This window comes from Salvelinus sp. IW2-2015, linkage group LG20, assembly GCF_002910315.2.
Source record: "Salvelinus sp. IW2-2015 linkage group LG20, ASM291031v2, whole genome shotgun sequence".
NCBI classification, from domain to species: domain Eukaryota; kingdom Metazoa; phylum Chordata; class Actinopteri; order Salmoniformes; family Salmonidae; genus Salvelinus; species Salvelinus sp. IW2-2015.
In genome coordinates, this window is record NC_036860.1 from 39,360,926 (window position 1) to 39,376,933 (window position 16,008).

Below are 16,008 nucleotides of genomic sequence, written 5' to 3' on the forward strand. Positions count from 1 at the left end.
TAACAGGGATGTAAAGAAATTTGCACAACATTTGAGAGAAATAATCTTTTTGTGCGTATGGAACATTTWTTTTWATTTTTATTTCAGCTCATGAAACATGGGACCAACACTTTACATGTTGAGTTTATATTTTTGTTCCGTGTATATTGGTACAGTTCATTATACAGTACAGGAACAGTATCTGAAAAAAATATGTTAAATATCTTTTGTTGAATGTACTTACCCATGTACCCAACGGTGCCAACTCGACCCTTGATAGTCTCTCCCTCGGGCACGTGGACAGCCAAGCCCAGGTCTGATATCCGGATATGGCCTAAAGGAACACATCACACACTGTGTTACAGTACACTGCCTAATGCTGGAACAGTTAACCTTATGTCATATGACATGCTATCCCCACAGACGATGCATATCAATGGAGATCCCCGGGTACGGCCAATCACGACACAACACAACACATACAGTATTACATAGCATACCCTTCAATCCGATGTCATTTGACAGGCTATCTCCAGTCTGGAGTCTGGACAAGAGACTATGTATATCAATAGAGGGCTTCCTTTGGTCAAAGCAGATCTCATAAAAGCCACATACTGTGGAAACATTATCTATGTTGTTTTGCTAAAGAGCTCCATTCAGTGGTAGCAGAATTCACTGACAACCTTGAGAAAGCAGGAGCCCTCATCTTGAGACAAGTCTTTTCATAGACAATCTGCTCCCTCTATTGGTGAATAACAGAATGGTAGCCTTGGTTCACACAAGCAGTAAGGTCTGGCTACAGAGAGCTACAGAATGTGTGCAGGCTTTTGTTCCAGCCCATCACAAACACACCGGATCTATTAGTCAATTAATCATCAAGACCTTGATTAGTTGAATCAATTGTTTTAAAGTAGTGCTCAGCTGGAACAACAAGGTATGCAGGCTATTGTTCCAGGACCATGGTTGGTCTCCAAGACCAGGGTTGGTCCATTAGAATATTTATTTACTTGTATACAAGTGGCATTCATATTATTGCTATCTCTACTCACCATGGTCGTCCAATAGTATGTTCTCAGGCTTCAGGTCCCTGGAAGAAGAGAGAAATACCAGGAGTTATGAAACTAAGAACTAACTTTTATCGCCTCCAACAGCATTGTGAGCAGCTGAGACAGATTTACAAAACTTTGACAAGCTTTCCATCCCTCCTTCTCTTTGTTTCTCTCTACATCTTGCTATCTCTCCCCCCCTTTCTTTCAATCTACATCTTGCTAGCCATCATTCTCCCTCTCTCCCTTTTGAAAACATGAAGCGCTCTCTCTCTTTCTCTCCATCCGCCCTTGTAAGCTGATACTTGTGTAAACACTAAATATGCTCCATAAAGTTCCTGCAGCCTTGTAAGCAGAAAGCTGAGTACCCGCTAAACCATTCCCTTAGAACAGCCTTGTGTGTGTGTGTGTGTGTATGCATATGTGCCTGTGTGTGTGTGAGACTGTGTGTGCAGCCTCACCTGTAGACGATCCTCTCTCTGTGCAGGTCCTCCAGGCCACAGGCTAGCTCGGCAGAGTAGAACACAGCCCTCTTCTCCTCAAAGCCGGCGTCTCCCATGTGGTAGATGTGGAACTTCAGGTCTCCCCCGTTCATCAGGGTGAGCACCAGACACAGAGCGTCCTTCGTCTCATAGGCGTACGCTAGACTCACCTCCATGAGAGACAGACAACACGGTCATATTCATTAGGCACCAAACAAAAGAAAACAGACTTAAACAGGGAGGGACTACCTGAACTTGTCCAATAAGCGCTTGTTTTCGCTACATTCTGTTATGGTGTGCCCTAATGAATACCCTGGGTTTAGAGACCAGTTCGAAGCTATGAGTTAAGAAAAGGAGAGGAGTGTATGTGGGAAACAGAATGAACATCTAAGCCCACGTTTGGCCAGAACATTGGATCACCGACTGATGGATGTCCAAATAAAATAAGTCTAAAATGGGTTGTGTGGGGTGGGTCACTTGAAATGAAAACAAACCCCACTGAACCAAACCCTGATGTTATCTTTTAATTACTAGTGTTGTTTTTATTATTATTACGAGCTATCACACAGTCGTCTGGAAGAGCCATCTAGACTCAACTGGTCAAAAGTGTTTATGTTGCGGTCAACAGTTGAATTCGATGAGTTCAGACATCTTGACATCTTTGGTCGAAATATGAGTAAGTGGTGCAGCATAATATATGAATGTAGATCATGTACTGTATACATTAAATATATTACATATACGGTACATACAGATAGGATTTTTAGCCCAATTTTTTTTTTTATTCAAACTTATGGGCGAGTCAAAATCTATTTTCTTCAACTTTTCTCTAAATAAGCTTTGTTGGACAATTTAAGGTCAATACACTGCATTTCAAACAGTTAGGAATAACATAATGTAATCTAAATCGGGGCTTGAAAAATTATAGCTAGGCTAAATATAAGCCTTCCACAAACACAAGACCTACTAATAATTACATTATATTATGAAAATATACTGAACAAAAATATAAAAGCAACATGTAAAGTGTTGGTCCCATGCTTTATGAGCTGAAATAAAAGATCCCTGAAATTTTCCATCCACACAAAAAGCTTATTTCTCTCAAATTTTGTGCAAAAATGTGTTTACATCCCTGTTAGTGAGCATTTCTCTTTTGCCAAGATAATCCATCCACCTGACAGGTGTGGCATTTCAAGAAGTTGATTAAACAGCATGATCATTACACAGGTGCACCTTAATAAAATGCCACTCTAAAATGTGCAGTTGTGTCACAGAACACAATGCCACAGATGTCTCACAGGAATGTCCACCAGAGTTGTTGCCTGAGAATTTAATGTTAATTTCTCTACCATAAGCCGCCACCAATGTCATTTTAGAGAATTTTGCAGTACGTCTAACAGGCCTCACAACCACACACCATGTTTTACCATGCCAGCCCATGATATCCATATCATGCTTCTTCACCTGCGGGATCGTCAGACCAGCCACCTGGACAACTGATGAAACTGAGGAGTATTTCTGTCTGTAATAAAGCCCTTTTGTGGGGAAAAACTAATTATGATTGGCTGAGCCTGAGTGGGTATGGGTATATTCTTGTTCCGTATAGTTTAACATGCTTTTTTTTGCAATAATCACTGATCTGGCTTTCATGTCTGTCGATGATCATGCCCTTTTTGTTACAAATTTAACCAGAACCATGCACATCCACCAATAATGACCAACTACTTGTAGCAGGCATTATAGAAAATGAACACAGATCTCAAACAATCTCTAGTGAGTAGCCAGCTAATCTTTGTATTTCAAGTCTAGCCAACTTGGATCTATATGCTTGCTAACAAGGTAGAACAGCTGAACTATTATGAACACACGCTCCTGTCCATCTCCAACTGTTTGAACAACAGCCTGTTCACTTTGTTTAGATGTTGAAATCAAGTGGCCAACCTGGATAAGATGCTTACTTCTCAGAATGAGAACAGTTGCCAATTCCTTATATAAATGCTTATTTTTATGATCATTGCACATTTATAAAACACAGACTAGAGAGCTAGCACATAATAGTATGTAGCTAAAATGCTGCTTACGGTACTGCAAAAACTGAGCATTCATTTTCCACAATCATGTTCATTGATAACTCCCGTTTTAGTAGGGTCTACTCTATTCTACATTTTGGAAGTTGAGACATAAAAAGGGTATCGTTAGAAGGGGACATTGACCAAACCTCAAATGCAAATAGCGAGTTGAAACTGTTTGCTGTCAGACAGGAAGAAGTGATCTTTTATCTTTGTTGCTGTGAGTGGCAAGGGGCTGGGCTTGGTGTCTGTGTGCGAGTGGGAAGGTGCACAGTGCACACAGCACAGAAGGAGTGAAGGAGACGAGACCAAATAAAAACCTAGAGACTTGCGATAAAGGCATTTGGAACATTGCGCTAAAACATATATTCAAATTAATTTGATATCGCACAACCCTACATACAGTGCATATCTTATACCGCCTACCATTTGTCACGTATGTAAGTAGGTAGCTCGAATACTTACTACAAACCTACTGTTGACTTTCTCTAAAATCTGCTTCTCGTTCAAGGCCATGGACTCTCCTTTCCTCTTCTTAATCCTCTTCTTCTCCAACTTCTTACACGCGTACATCTTTCCTGTGGCTCGCACCTGGCAAGCACACACCTGACGAGAGAAGTGGATGAGAGAGGGAGAGGGAGAGGAGGAGGGTGGGGGGGTCAAGAGAAAAGTGATGAACACCCCATTGCAATGTCTACTCTTTGACCCAGTAAATACAATGTAATGGTGGCATGACCCATTTCACACCACAAGATGACACCAGTTAAATGGCAGTTATTTCCCAAACACACAGTTTATAATTGTATAGGCCCATCAAATTACATCCAGACAGATCCTTGTTGGACCTTGTTGATCATTTACAAGTTGATGAAGAGACTAACTTTATTTCTCATTATCCACTTCTAAAATCTCATTCTAAATGAAAGGATGCTTTAGTTAGAGAGAAACAGAGAGAGTCCTTACCTCACCAAAGCCTCCCTTTCCTAATACCCTGTACTGTCGGAATGTGTTCTTGGTGACTGGCTGCCTATGACACAGAGAAGAGGGTCAATACAATAGAAAACAACACAACTTTATTGTCCAATGTGGGGCAAATTTTCTCAACTTCATGGACATACACTGACTGTACAGCAGCAACGCACAGGAACATACACATCTGACTTTGTAAGTAAACGGCTTGACCATTACACTTTAACAATGTTTTTGCTTTAAAAATACTATTCTGTCAAATGTTCTGTTTTATCTTGTAAAGAAAGACTTGAGTTTGGCCCAGCACCAAAGACAAGATGAGACAACTTTCTTAAGGCCTTTAACAAGTGTTGGCATATTTACTGTGAGTCAAAGGATGCGTCCCAAATGGCACTCTATTCCCTACATAGTGCACTACTTTTGACCAGAACTCTATGGGACCTGGTCAAAAGTAGTGCACTAAAGGTGCAATTTACGAAACAGCCAAAGTGATGAAAGTGTGTGGGTAAACTTAATCTATGACTATTATGGGAAGGGCATTGCACAAGCCTTGCCTCTCTGCTAGGCTGATGAGTGGAGACATGTTCTGTTTGCAAATGTCAATAAATATAGAGACCATTCCATGTATGATAGGCCTGCTGGGCTAAAGGTCTTTAAATGGCCCATATAGGACCAGACGGAGAGAACATATTAAACCAGTTTTAAGGTCTCTGCACTGGCTGCCTGTGAGTTTTAGAATACATTTTAAGATTCTATTGGTTTTTAAAATCAATCCATGATTGTGCACCCCAATGCATGTCAGACATGCGTTAAAGTTATGTACCCAGTAGGTCTCTCAGGTCCTCTGGCACTGGCCTTTTAACTATCCCAAAGCCTAGGACCACGAGGCAGGGAAAGGCAGCCTTTAGTTATTACGCCCCAAGCATCTGGAATAGCCTGCCAGAGAACCCGAGGGGGGCCGAAACTGTGGACATATTTATATGAGATCTTAAAACATACCTTTTTAGCTTTGCTTTTGCTCAGGGTGCTTTTTAGTCGTTCAGTTTCTATTGCTATTCTTTTGCTTTTCATCCTCTTATGTTAATTGTGTAGTAAATATTTCAGTTTAGTTTTTTCCTGTGAAGCACATTGTGTAGCATTCCATGTCTGAAATGTGCTGTATAAATAAAGCTTGATTTGAAGTATGAGTATGAATGTAAACGAAACCAAAAGTGTAGGTTATACAGTACATCACAATGCCACTATCCTGAACACTATCAATCGCTTCATAACATTGTATGTGCATTGTGTAGAGCTTTTAACAAATACTTTTGTCACAAAGCTCTTAACGGTAAACTGGCCTAAAAACCCATGAGACCAAGTTGAGGAACAGTTGATAAGAATAACTCTAGATAGGAGGAAACTTTGAGAGCCGCTAATATATATATATATAAATCACATCAATAGGAGAATTAACAGCAGAGCATATCAAAAACACAGCCAGCCCCATTGTTGAGGAGTACACGTGACTAGGAGGATACTATGGAGTGGTGAGAAGTTGCCGTAACATGTAATCACTCGTGCTGTGTTGAGGTGAGGTTCTCAGGCTGATAAGAGTGTGTGTGTGTGTGTGTGTGTGTGCTCATAAGTGTGGGAAGCAGCAAAAGGGTGTGTGAGTATGTCATTTTCACTTTGATTTCAAGTTCAACTAGTAGGCTACCATACCTCTCCAGCCACTTCCACTGCAGGAATCGGTTATAGTACATGCTGTCGAGGTAGTCTGCGAAGGGAGCCACGCTCAGGTAGTCATGGATCAGTCTACAACAGAGGACAGAACACAGTCAGAACACATACAGCCCACTACATGACCTAAACAGGAAATACTCTGGTCCCTCCCTAAGGCCTTGAGTTTTTTCTGGTCAGGTCACATGACCAGGAAAATCTCCAGGCCCTACACATGTACCATGCTGCTACGCCATGGGCCCATCTCTCTGTCTACTATTCCCCAAACATCAGTTCACATCTAAACATTAATTAACCCCAACCAGATGGAGGAATGACATAAATAGTCAGTTCATGTTGTTGGAACAGTTGTGAGAATGTTCTAGAATATAAATGTTGCTGAATGGAATGGCGGTGATTGAAGTTGCTAGGGTTGATTGATTAGAACTATTTTCATCAGCCGCCACATACACTCRATGCTGTTGACATGCCCATACAACAAGTGTGAACAACTGTTCACAGGATGTTGCACAATGTAGGAGACAATTTAAATGAAAACTCCGAAATTCTGCAGAAAATCACTGAAAATGACCCTTTATTCTTAACTGACTTCCTTCGTTGAATAATGGTGTGATGATCAATAAAAAGAAAAATCGACCTTTTCCCATCTTGAATATATCCCATATGCTAAGTAAGTATTGATGTTAGTTTATTCTCTGTGACTGGGTTTCTGTGTTAACAGACTCACTTGGTGCACTCGTTGAAGAGTTCTTTACAGGGCTCCTGCTCCTGCTCCAGTCTCTCTGTAAACTGACCCATCATTTCCTCCCCCAACTCGGGGACATGATCCTCTGACTACAGGGGGATGGAACACAATACAGCATGAATTTCATATATATGACGTCATAGGCCCAGATTAAGCCCTCTCCTGAATTAAAAAGCATGCTCGATGGAGTATCTTAATTGAAATAGATTTTTTGACCGTGAATAGTTTTAATCTGGGCCCGGGAAACCACACGTCACCATYATTGAATATTTGACATCAAATCACTCATTGGCTGAAAATAGGGGTTCTTCTACTGTACCTTTGGGCTGAAGTACTTGTCTAGGAGCTCCTGAGCACACTCCCTCCTCTTCTCATCTGGACTGACCTCATACTCTGCCTGTGGGGGGAAGAAACAGTAGCATACATCATTCAAACGCTCGTACACCTGCTCTAACAGGGCAGTTCTACTATTTCCACATAACAGTAGCCTACAATCTAGTACTCTCTGTACAACYTCTGATGGTACCAAAATACCACATCACTGCAACCACAGGGTCGTGTTCAGTAGGCACACAGCCGTAGAACACTATTTGAAACTGAAGAGATACTACCTGAGTATGTTCATTAAACAAGTTTAATATGCATACTGAACACAACCCAGTCCTACTGTAAGTAGTACATCCCTTCACTAAGGCACAGTTCTACAAAGCCACATGCCTGGGTCCCACTCCAAAAATCATTTTTATTTTAATATTTCTCTCTGTGTTGTTGATTCCTGAATCCTGCTAAGTACAAAAGCATCAAGCCCATGTGTCATGCCATCATCCAGCAGCATGACTTACAGTAAGCTAAGAGCCTCACTCTAAAGTGCTTCCGATGGACTCTCAGCACAACTTGTCCATAATGGTTAATGACAGTTGAGACGGTTCAAATCTCATTTGCTCCTTCTCATGTAGCCCAGGCTCTGTGCGAGGCAGGAAGGAGACAGTGCAGTAAAAGGACATGATCACTACTTACGAAGTTTGAGAAGACTGCTTGATAAAAGCTGTTATGACTGTCTGCTCTCTCTTAATTCATAAAGTCAGCCACCTATTCATCATTTTACTGCCATTGACTATCTTCATTATGCTACTAGCTATCATCCCATTGAGCCTTTTCCTACTTGGCTTTTGCATTTGTTAAATCAACCGGAGAGGATGTAGCTACAAGGACACTTCCTCATATCAATATTAGCGTGTGTGAGTAATAATGTGTTAGAGGGAAGGAGATAAAGTGGGTGGCTCATGACTGAGTGTGTGTGTGTGTTAGTTGGATCTGTCCGAAATGGATCCATGGCTTTCCCACCCAACCAGATATAAATACAAATAAAAAAAGGAAAACAGAGACCTGTTCGAATGGACCCAAGGACAATCAGACCCATGTGGAAAAACAGACCCAAACAGACCAGTACCGGTTCGGAGTCGAGAGACCCGTTCATATCCAAGAGTAGAAAGAGAGATAAAGAAACCCCCCAACCGGGCAGCGCCATCAATAAACAAGCAATATTGGCCAAGTATGTGTTCTTAACTGCCTATAACAAATGAAAGAAAAAACTATTTGTTGTAGAGCATAATCAACATTTTGTAGCCTATTGTTTTATTGGTTTCTACTTTTCAAAAACTATATTTGTCCACTTCACAGATCAGCTGTCAGAGATGAGAGCTAAATGCATCATGTCATTCCTATAGGCCTAGACGTCCACTGTATGATTTTAATATTTTTAAAAATGTATATAAAAAAGGAAGAGAAGCTTAGGCCTAGCCCTAGAGAGACCGAGATGTCGGTACCATGTTCCCATTCTACATTTACATTTTTAGTTCTGACACAGATATACATTTCTTTGTACTTGTCAGATAGGCTACTACTACTATACAGATATAGAGCCCCACAGTGGAGGTGTCATAATATTGAACAGAGGCTGGGAAACACACAGTATTAAATAGATCCATGAATACATGGAACTCTCTGCCACAACAGGTAACTCAAGCTAGCAACAAAAACAAAACAGTTTAAAAAACACCTTACTGCACAAAGGGAACTGTGAAGAGACACAGCCATTTTATATATCCTGTATTGTAATTTGCACTGTACTATGTATTAGACCTAGATATTGTGTGTATGTTCTGAAATGTAGGCTGTGTGTGGCGTTTTAATTGTATGTATTTCAGTCCTTGGCTAATGCATTATGTCATGTTTCATGTGGAACCACAGTAATAGTAGCTGATGCGTTTACAGCGGCTAATGTGGATCCTAATAAATACCAAAAATCCATAAAACCTAGCGGTCAAAGAGTGAAATGGTTCCAATTGTTGTTCCACCATTCATTTTTCCCTTATGGAATTTTATAAAAACTTAAAATAAAGGGCTTTGTTTCGTAGGCTTACCCTGGCATGACGTTTTGATAACCATGTAAATCTCTCTCGGACAAAGTGACTTTTATCAATATATTCGGCTCTATTTACTCTGATTCTAAAATGCTAATTAGCATCAAAGTAGACATCATGCAAGGCTATGAATCCCTGCAAGCTCCTGCACGTCATCTAGCTGACACCTTTGCTAACAGGTATTGTGTCAATTTAAAACTTGCACAAGATAATTCAAAGAATTGTCAATTTAAAGAAATATAGCCAATTTATTCATTACTATATGTAGCTAAAATTAGATAGTTAATCCTGCCTCGATGGCAGTCTCGTCCAGATCATCATGGCATTTGTAGTTCTTTATGATAGCCACATTAGCATTTCATTTTGGGGGGTAAATACGGGAGAATATATTGATAAGTCACCTTGTACTAGAGAGATTTACACGGTTATCAAATCATCACACCACGGTAAGCCTACATGAAACACAGCCATTATTTGAAGTGTTTATAAAATCCCCCATGGGAAAAATGTATGGTGGAAAAACGATTGGAACCATTTCCTTGTTTGACCGCTAGGTTTTATGGGTATTATGACTCATACTGTGGTACTYTATAGGCGTACAGACAGAGGCTAATTCATTTATTTTTTTAAATAAAGATAAGCATTATATTGTTAGATTAAAGGGGTAAGTAACTCTGTTGCCTGGCTACCCAGACTCCTTGCTCTGGCCAAACGCTGCACCACTCCAATGGACGTTAGTTTCTTCTCCGCAATAAGTCTGGACCTGAGAACCTCCTCCAACATTCACCGAATGCGAACACATTCAGGGCTGTCTGATTGCTCCAGAAACCCATGGGTTGGGCCAGAGCCAGAACACAGGTGAAAGTAAAGCGGCAGTTTGAAAATGTAGCTTTGATATTCAGATTGGTTAGATACGATCCAATCGCTGATGACTTCTTGTACAACGCCCCTCGTGCCCCTCATCATCACAAACGACTTCAAATGATGTCAGTCTCAGACTAAAGTATGTAGAGAACGACAGAGCAGCGGAATAATTTATTCTGAGTCGACAGGCTGGTAACCCTCATAGGCCCAAAACATACTTCCTCACCTCAAGTTCAACTGTAGGAGTCAGTTGGAAAGCTGGTGCGCACTGCCTTCATAGGCCTGCATAGCTAAGCCTAATAATATCCACACCCCACCATACCTTCACAAAAGTTTGACTTTATTAGTAATATCAAAAGTAATTCAAGTCATTGTTAATAAGGAAAATACGAACATGTTATTATATTGTGGCATTATTTTGCATCTTGCCCTCTTCGGTTTTTCCTCTTCATGGTTCGAGTGGGAGTAGCACTACAGTAGGCCTACCGGTAATTCTATTATATTGCGGCAAACACAACATTAACTTAATTTGGCCAAAGAAAATGGCTCAACAGAAATAAATAAAAACACCTATTTCAACCTTCACAAAAGTTTTGAACAGGCTTATATTGCAGAAATTACCAACAAAAGTGAGTGCCTACCAAAGGCCCACCCAACAAATGACAGCAAGAGGCTAATCCTATTTATTTTACAACAGGCCTACTTTTAACCTATCTTTTAACTAAATATGTAGCACAAACTTAAAAAGACAGTTCGAACTTCATTTAGCCAACAGAAATATCTCAGCAAAATGAAAAAAACTAAAACTTTTTGCCTCATTTAAAAGAACTGGTTTATATTTATTAAATAGGCCTACAATAATAATAATGATATACAAAAACAAATGAGAACAAATGTGAAAATAAATTAATGTTAGAAAATTGCATCAAACCTGAATAGCGAGTTGCACACAGTCCATTTGACTGCGCCAACATTCTTCTCATCTTTGTTCACTAAAACTTGTTATTGGCTTCTTTAACAGAGAACACTGTCCAATCGGGTCCAGTCAGTATACATTTTAATTGCACATACCCGAGATCCGTGGCAATTATATCAGACCCAACCCGGATCAAAGAAAAAAGTCATAATTTAGGACTGCACTGGTCCCGGGTCAGACCTCAGAATTTCAGGCCTGTTGGACACGTGAAGACCTCTAGCGCGCGTGTGTGTATGTGTGTTCCAGAACAATATTTTAGAAGAATGCCACACAATGCTATGGGGGTAAGCCAGGGTGGAGAGAGGAAGATCAAGTTTATTATTGAGTCAACAGGTAGGGGCTCTGAACAACACACTGGTAGGCTAGCTAACCTGCTGCCCCCCCTGCACCTCCACATCACCCCCTAACACTGCACCTTCCCTCGCGGGCCTGGGTGGGTAGAACCTAAACATTATTCCACAAGAGCGTAGTGCGGGGCGCATTCACTGAAAAAGTAGAGGGGAGGGAGGGTGGAAAATTGACGCAGATTGCAACCCTTTGCTCCCAGAAGTCAAGAGATCCTGTATTTCATGAGGGAAAGGAAAGGGGGATACCTAGTCAGTTGTACAACTGAATGCCTTCAACTGAATGATTTCCCCTCTCCTTCCCCCTAACACATGAGAACTTGAGATACATTTGGACAAGCTCATTCAGTCCTTCAGAAGATGTGCATCTCGAGGAAAAACAAACACAAGCGTTTTAATCCTGCCTATCTGTCTTTCTTGCTTACCACAGTGTCCAGGAATTTGACACAGCGCCTCAGCTCAACCCGGGTTTCACAGAACTGCCGAAAGAGCATGCGTCCGATTGGCTGCCGCTCACAAAGGCTGTTATAGTATTTCTCTGTGGAAGAACACAAGACAGGGGTGTCAATGAGGGCCTCTCTCGGGGTATAATGAAAACACTCAAGCACAAAAACACGTTAGAAGTAAATAAATATATACTGTACTGTGCATAACGCACATGCTCACGCCCACTCAAAGGCGTGTGCACTTAAACATCTTGTRTAGACATAGGGCACATTAGCAAATGTACTGTATGAGTACTCTGAGTACCAAACTATTCCCACACACCTCTGCCTAACCACCCTTTGTAGACGGAGAAATGGTTATGAATGAGGTCTAGACGTACCCTACACACAGCACAATCTCATCTTCAACTAATTAATCAGAAACGGTCCATCGTCTCTCCACATGTGTAAATAGCTATGGAGAGGTATTTTACGTTTATATATCCAAGTTATTAGGCCCCATTTCCTTGTCTGTCTGTGTATGTGTGGTGAACAACAAATTGACAGAGGGATACTGCGATTTGCATCTGCGGCTCAGTTAGATGCAAAAGAGGACACAGGAGGCTGTATGACCCAAAAACCAATGTGAGGATCCAGCCGAGCCTAAGGAGGACATGTGTAGGTGGCCGTTATTAAGTAAATACATTTGAGAGCTGCTGCAAGCTCCTCTCTGTAACCGGAGAGCAACTTTAGACACACACAAGCGCACAGTGCAGACACAACTATTAGCTAGCTGTTACATTTTTCAGGAGCAGACATCCTTTTGGAAGTGTTAGGCCTATGCATGTGCGGTATGGTACCTTACATGCTATCTGCTAGGGCTGTTGCGGTGACCTTATTACGGCCACACCGGAATCTCATTTTATGCACTCTGGACATGCTTTGGTAGTACCCAACTTTCTAACTACCATCAGGTCCTAATGGTCTGGTACTCAGAGAGCTATTGTCCCTCTAACTACTCTGATATCAATGCAAATGCTATCGAAAAATCACATCAAACGCATCATCAAAACAAGAAAAAATGATGATTGTGCTGTTATATAATACATAGCCTACCGCATTTTAAGCATGGCAGAAAAAAGTCAACATTTTTTWAACTGATTTAAGAGGTCTTTGGTACATAATTGGTCTAGCTTTTGAGTGTGGACTGTATTAGTATGGATACTGGATGGACTGGTTACCTTATGCTATGCCCCAAAATGTATATCCATGAGTCTGGTAGAGAACGTATAGCCAAGCCCTAGGCGATGCTGTTGGTTCACTGATTGTGCAGGGCAGGCTTACAGTTAGCCTATAATTAGTGAATTTGTATTTGATTTTGAATAGCCTAGTAATAGGGAAGTTTGTATCACCTGTCAGGCAACGAGAACATGCTCCTCAAACAGATGTTGATGCGTGGAGTGAAATAAGTGTTGTTAAATGTATTTCTCAGCTGCTCATATTAAGCACATGCTCTGCTATATAACCCAAGTTGCCTACAAAATGGACCGGCGTGAAAGCACGCGGCCTCCATTCGCTATTCGAGGGCATACAGATTACATGTCTTTTTCCTGCTGCCCATTTGATAATTCTAATTTGGCCATTCCATTGGGCCATTCTAAATCGAAGGACAAGATTCAATTGAGACTTAGTCTGATGGATGAAAATATGATCACATGATGAAAGAACAGCTGTGCAGCCTGGGGCAAGGAACAGATCGCAAGCTTTTTTTGCTACTTTCTCAATAGCCTATAGTCGCACCATGCTGCCCATATATGTGTTGATTTCTAAGACATTCTAAGGTTGGTATCGTTCACAACTAAAGTTGCCAAATAACTCAAAATGTAGCATATAGGACGTGTTTCGAATTATCACTTTTACGCTCAACATAGCCACTTCACATGCGCACTTGCTCTGTAATGGGAAAAATATCCTTTCCATTTTATTCAGCTAAGTTCAATTATATTCTATAAAATCCTATAACATAATGGCATGGATCTTATAAATCGATCTTGTCAGCTAAACGAACAAGCCTACAGCTTATGGTACTGATTTATTTTACTTTAAATGTAGATGTTCAAAAGGCACATCAGCAGCTTGTATACGTGGAGGCCTGGAGATGCTAAATGTGTTTAAGTTACCATGAGTCCGTAGGCTTTTGCATGACATTAAACAGGCTGACAACATTGCATAACAGCCACAGCCCTACTCTCTATGAAAAAAACTAAAGTTCTACTGTGCCTTAACCGGTGGCGACCCATCATTCAAAACCTGTTTTGAGCCCCACCCGTTTAGCTAAAAAAAAAAGAAAAGTAAAGTAAAAAAACAAGTGTTGCCTGTTTTGCATGTTATTTTTGGCATTAATATGTGTCATGTATCAGTTTGCAAACAATAAAATAAAAAAAATGTAATTGAGCTAATAATGCCGCATACAAACATTGTCTCTTTTTGCTTTCTTGAGTAAGGCAACTCCAAAATGCAGGTGTTTCAGCCTAGCTCAGTACTTTGTGTGGTGGTGGGGCAGCCAGCGTAACATACAAAGCTAAGGGTTGCACTGTGATTGACTCAGTGTTCTATCAGTCATGGGGACACTACTCACCACAAACTCTACAGTGAGAGCTCAAAATTTCAAGCCCCTTGGGGGCTGCCATGGATTTACATTAGAAGTGCCCATCTAAGAAGGCTAAAGGTCATTGGCCACAGATAAAATGCCGTCAAATCACGTTATATCTACCGTAACTTTAATTGGACTGATAATGTCAACATCATACTTTCAAAATCTTAGCTAGCAAGCTAGACAAGCAGTCGTCGTCATGAATCAAGTCGACAATCTACTGGCAAATCCTTGTCATATGAAAATTATAGATAAAACGTATCGGTGCTGAACGACCATAGGACATAAACATTACACAACCAGTTGGAAATCGCAAATTCAACAGTGAGTGGTTAGGAAGGAATCAGTGGCTAACTGCAAGCATTGCAAAGCAATCAGTAGCCTGCTAGTCAGWGAAGAGGGTGTGTGGTCCAAGTCTGGGTTTAAGGGTCTCTTTTCCAAGCTTAAAATTATAAACATTCACATATTGTATGAGCTTTCATTGTTTGCTTATAAGCCCCCTTTATTTATCCTACTGTTCTGACTTGGTGTACAGGGAGAATACTGTAAGAACGGCCCATGTTCTGAATTCAGTCGCTGTACATTTAAAAAGTGCTGAACAAATACCGCTGCTACTCTCTGTTGTTATCATCTRTGCATAGTCACTTTAATAACTCTACCTACATGTACATATTACCTCAACTAACCGGTGCCCCTGCACATTGACTATGTACCGGTACCCCCCTGTATATAGTCTCGCATTGTTATTTTACTGCTGCTCTTTAATTACTTGATACTTTTATTTCTTATTCTTATCCGTATTTTTTTAAATTGCATTGTTGGTTAGGGGCTCGTAAGTAAGCATTTCACTGTAAGGTCTACACCGGTTGTATTCGGCGCATGTGACTAATAACATTTGATTTGAATAGTTATATTGACGACGTCCGTCTTAGCTCGCTCATTAATGTCTTAATCGAAATTACGGATTGCCTCTTATCTTCCCCTTATGCAATAGTTGGTACATCTCAATTGCCACGTTTGGTTTTTTTGGCAGTACATGAGCCAGAATGAACTGTTTCACTGCCAGACAAGGCTCTGCTGATAGCCAGGTGTAGCAGTGGTAAAGATTCACTCCATGGTGCTGAAAAGAAAGCTCTGTAGACCCTAACAGTTTGTGGGCACCGTTTGTCACCGTTATAGCGCAATTAATGCATTGTTTAGTGTTGTGTTGTGTAGTGGCTTTGCTGGCATGCATCTAAAAAATGTTTTGGGGTTAGCCCCACCAAGATTTAGTGCTAAAATCACCACTGGCCTTAACTAAATTAGTTGCTA

The 16,008-nt window shown here is 40.8% G+C and overlaps 1 protein-coding gene across 1 annotated transcript in view; it reads right to left on the minus strand.

The window, feature by feature from the left end:
- LOC111980885 (G protein-coupled receptor kinase 6) overlaps positions 1 to 16,008 on the minus strand; it is a 47,621-nt gene that overhangs the window by 15,480 nt on the left and 16,133 nt on the right. Inside the window, exons 3-11 of the mRNA XM_024011931.2 lie at positions 12,045 to 12,157; positions 7,332 to 7,409; positions 6,995 to 7,101; positions 6,250 to 6,342; positions 4,540 to 4,603; positions 4,042 to 4,182; positions 1,487 to 1,677; positions 1,029 to 1,066; positions 224 to 313 (exon numbers count right to left, since the gene is read on the minus strand). Coding sequence (XP_023867699.1) covers positions 224 to 313; positions 1,029 to 1,066; positions 1,487 to 1,677; positions 4,042 to 4,182; positions 4,540 to 4,603; positions 6,250 to 6,342; positions 6,995 to 7,101; positions 7,332 to 7,409; positions 12,045 to 12,157 — 915 coding nt within the window. The remainder of the gene's footprint in view (positions 1 to 223; positions 314 to 1,028; positions 1,067 to 1,486; positions 1,678 to 4,041; positions 4,183 to 4,539; positions 4,604 to 6,249; positions 6,343 to 6,994; positions 7,102 to 7,331; positions 7,410 to 12,044; positions 12,158 to 16,008) is intronic.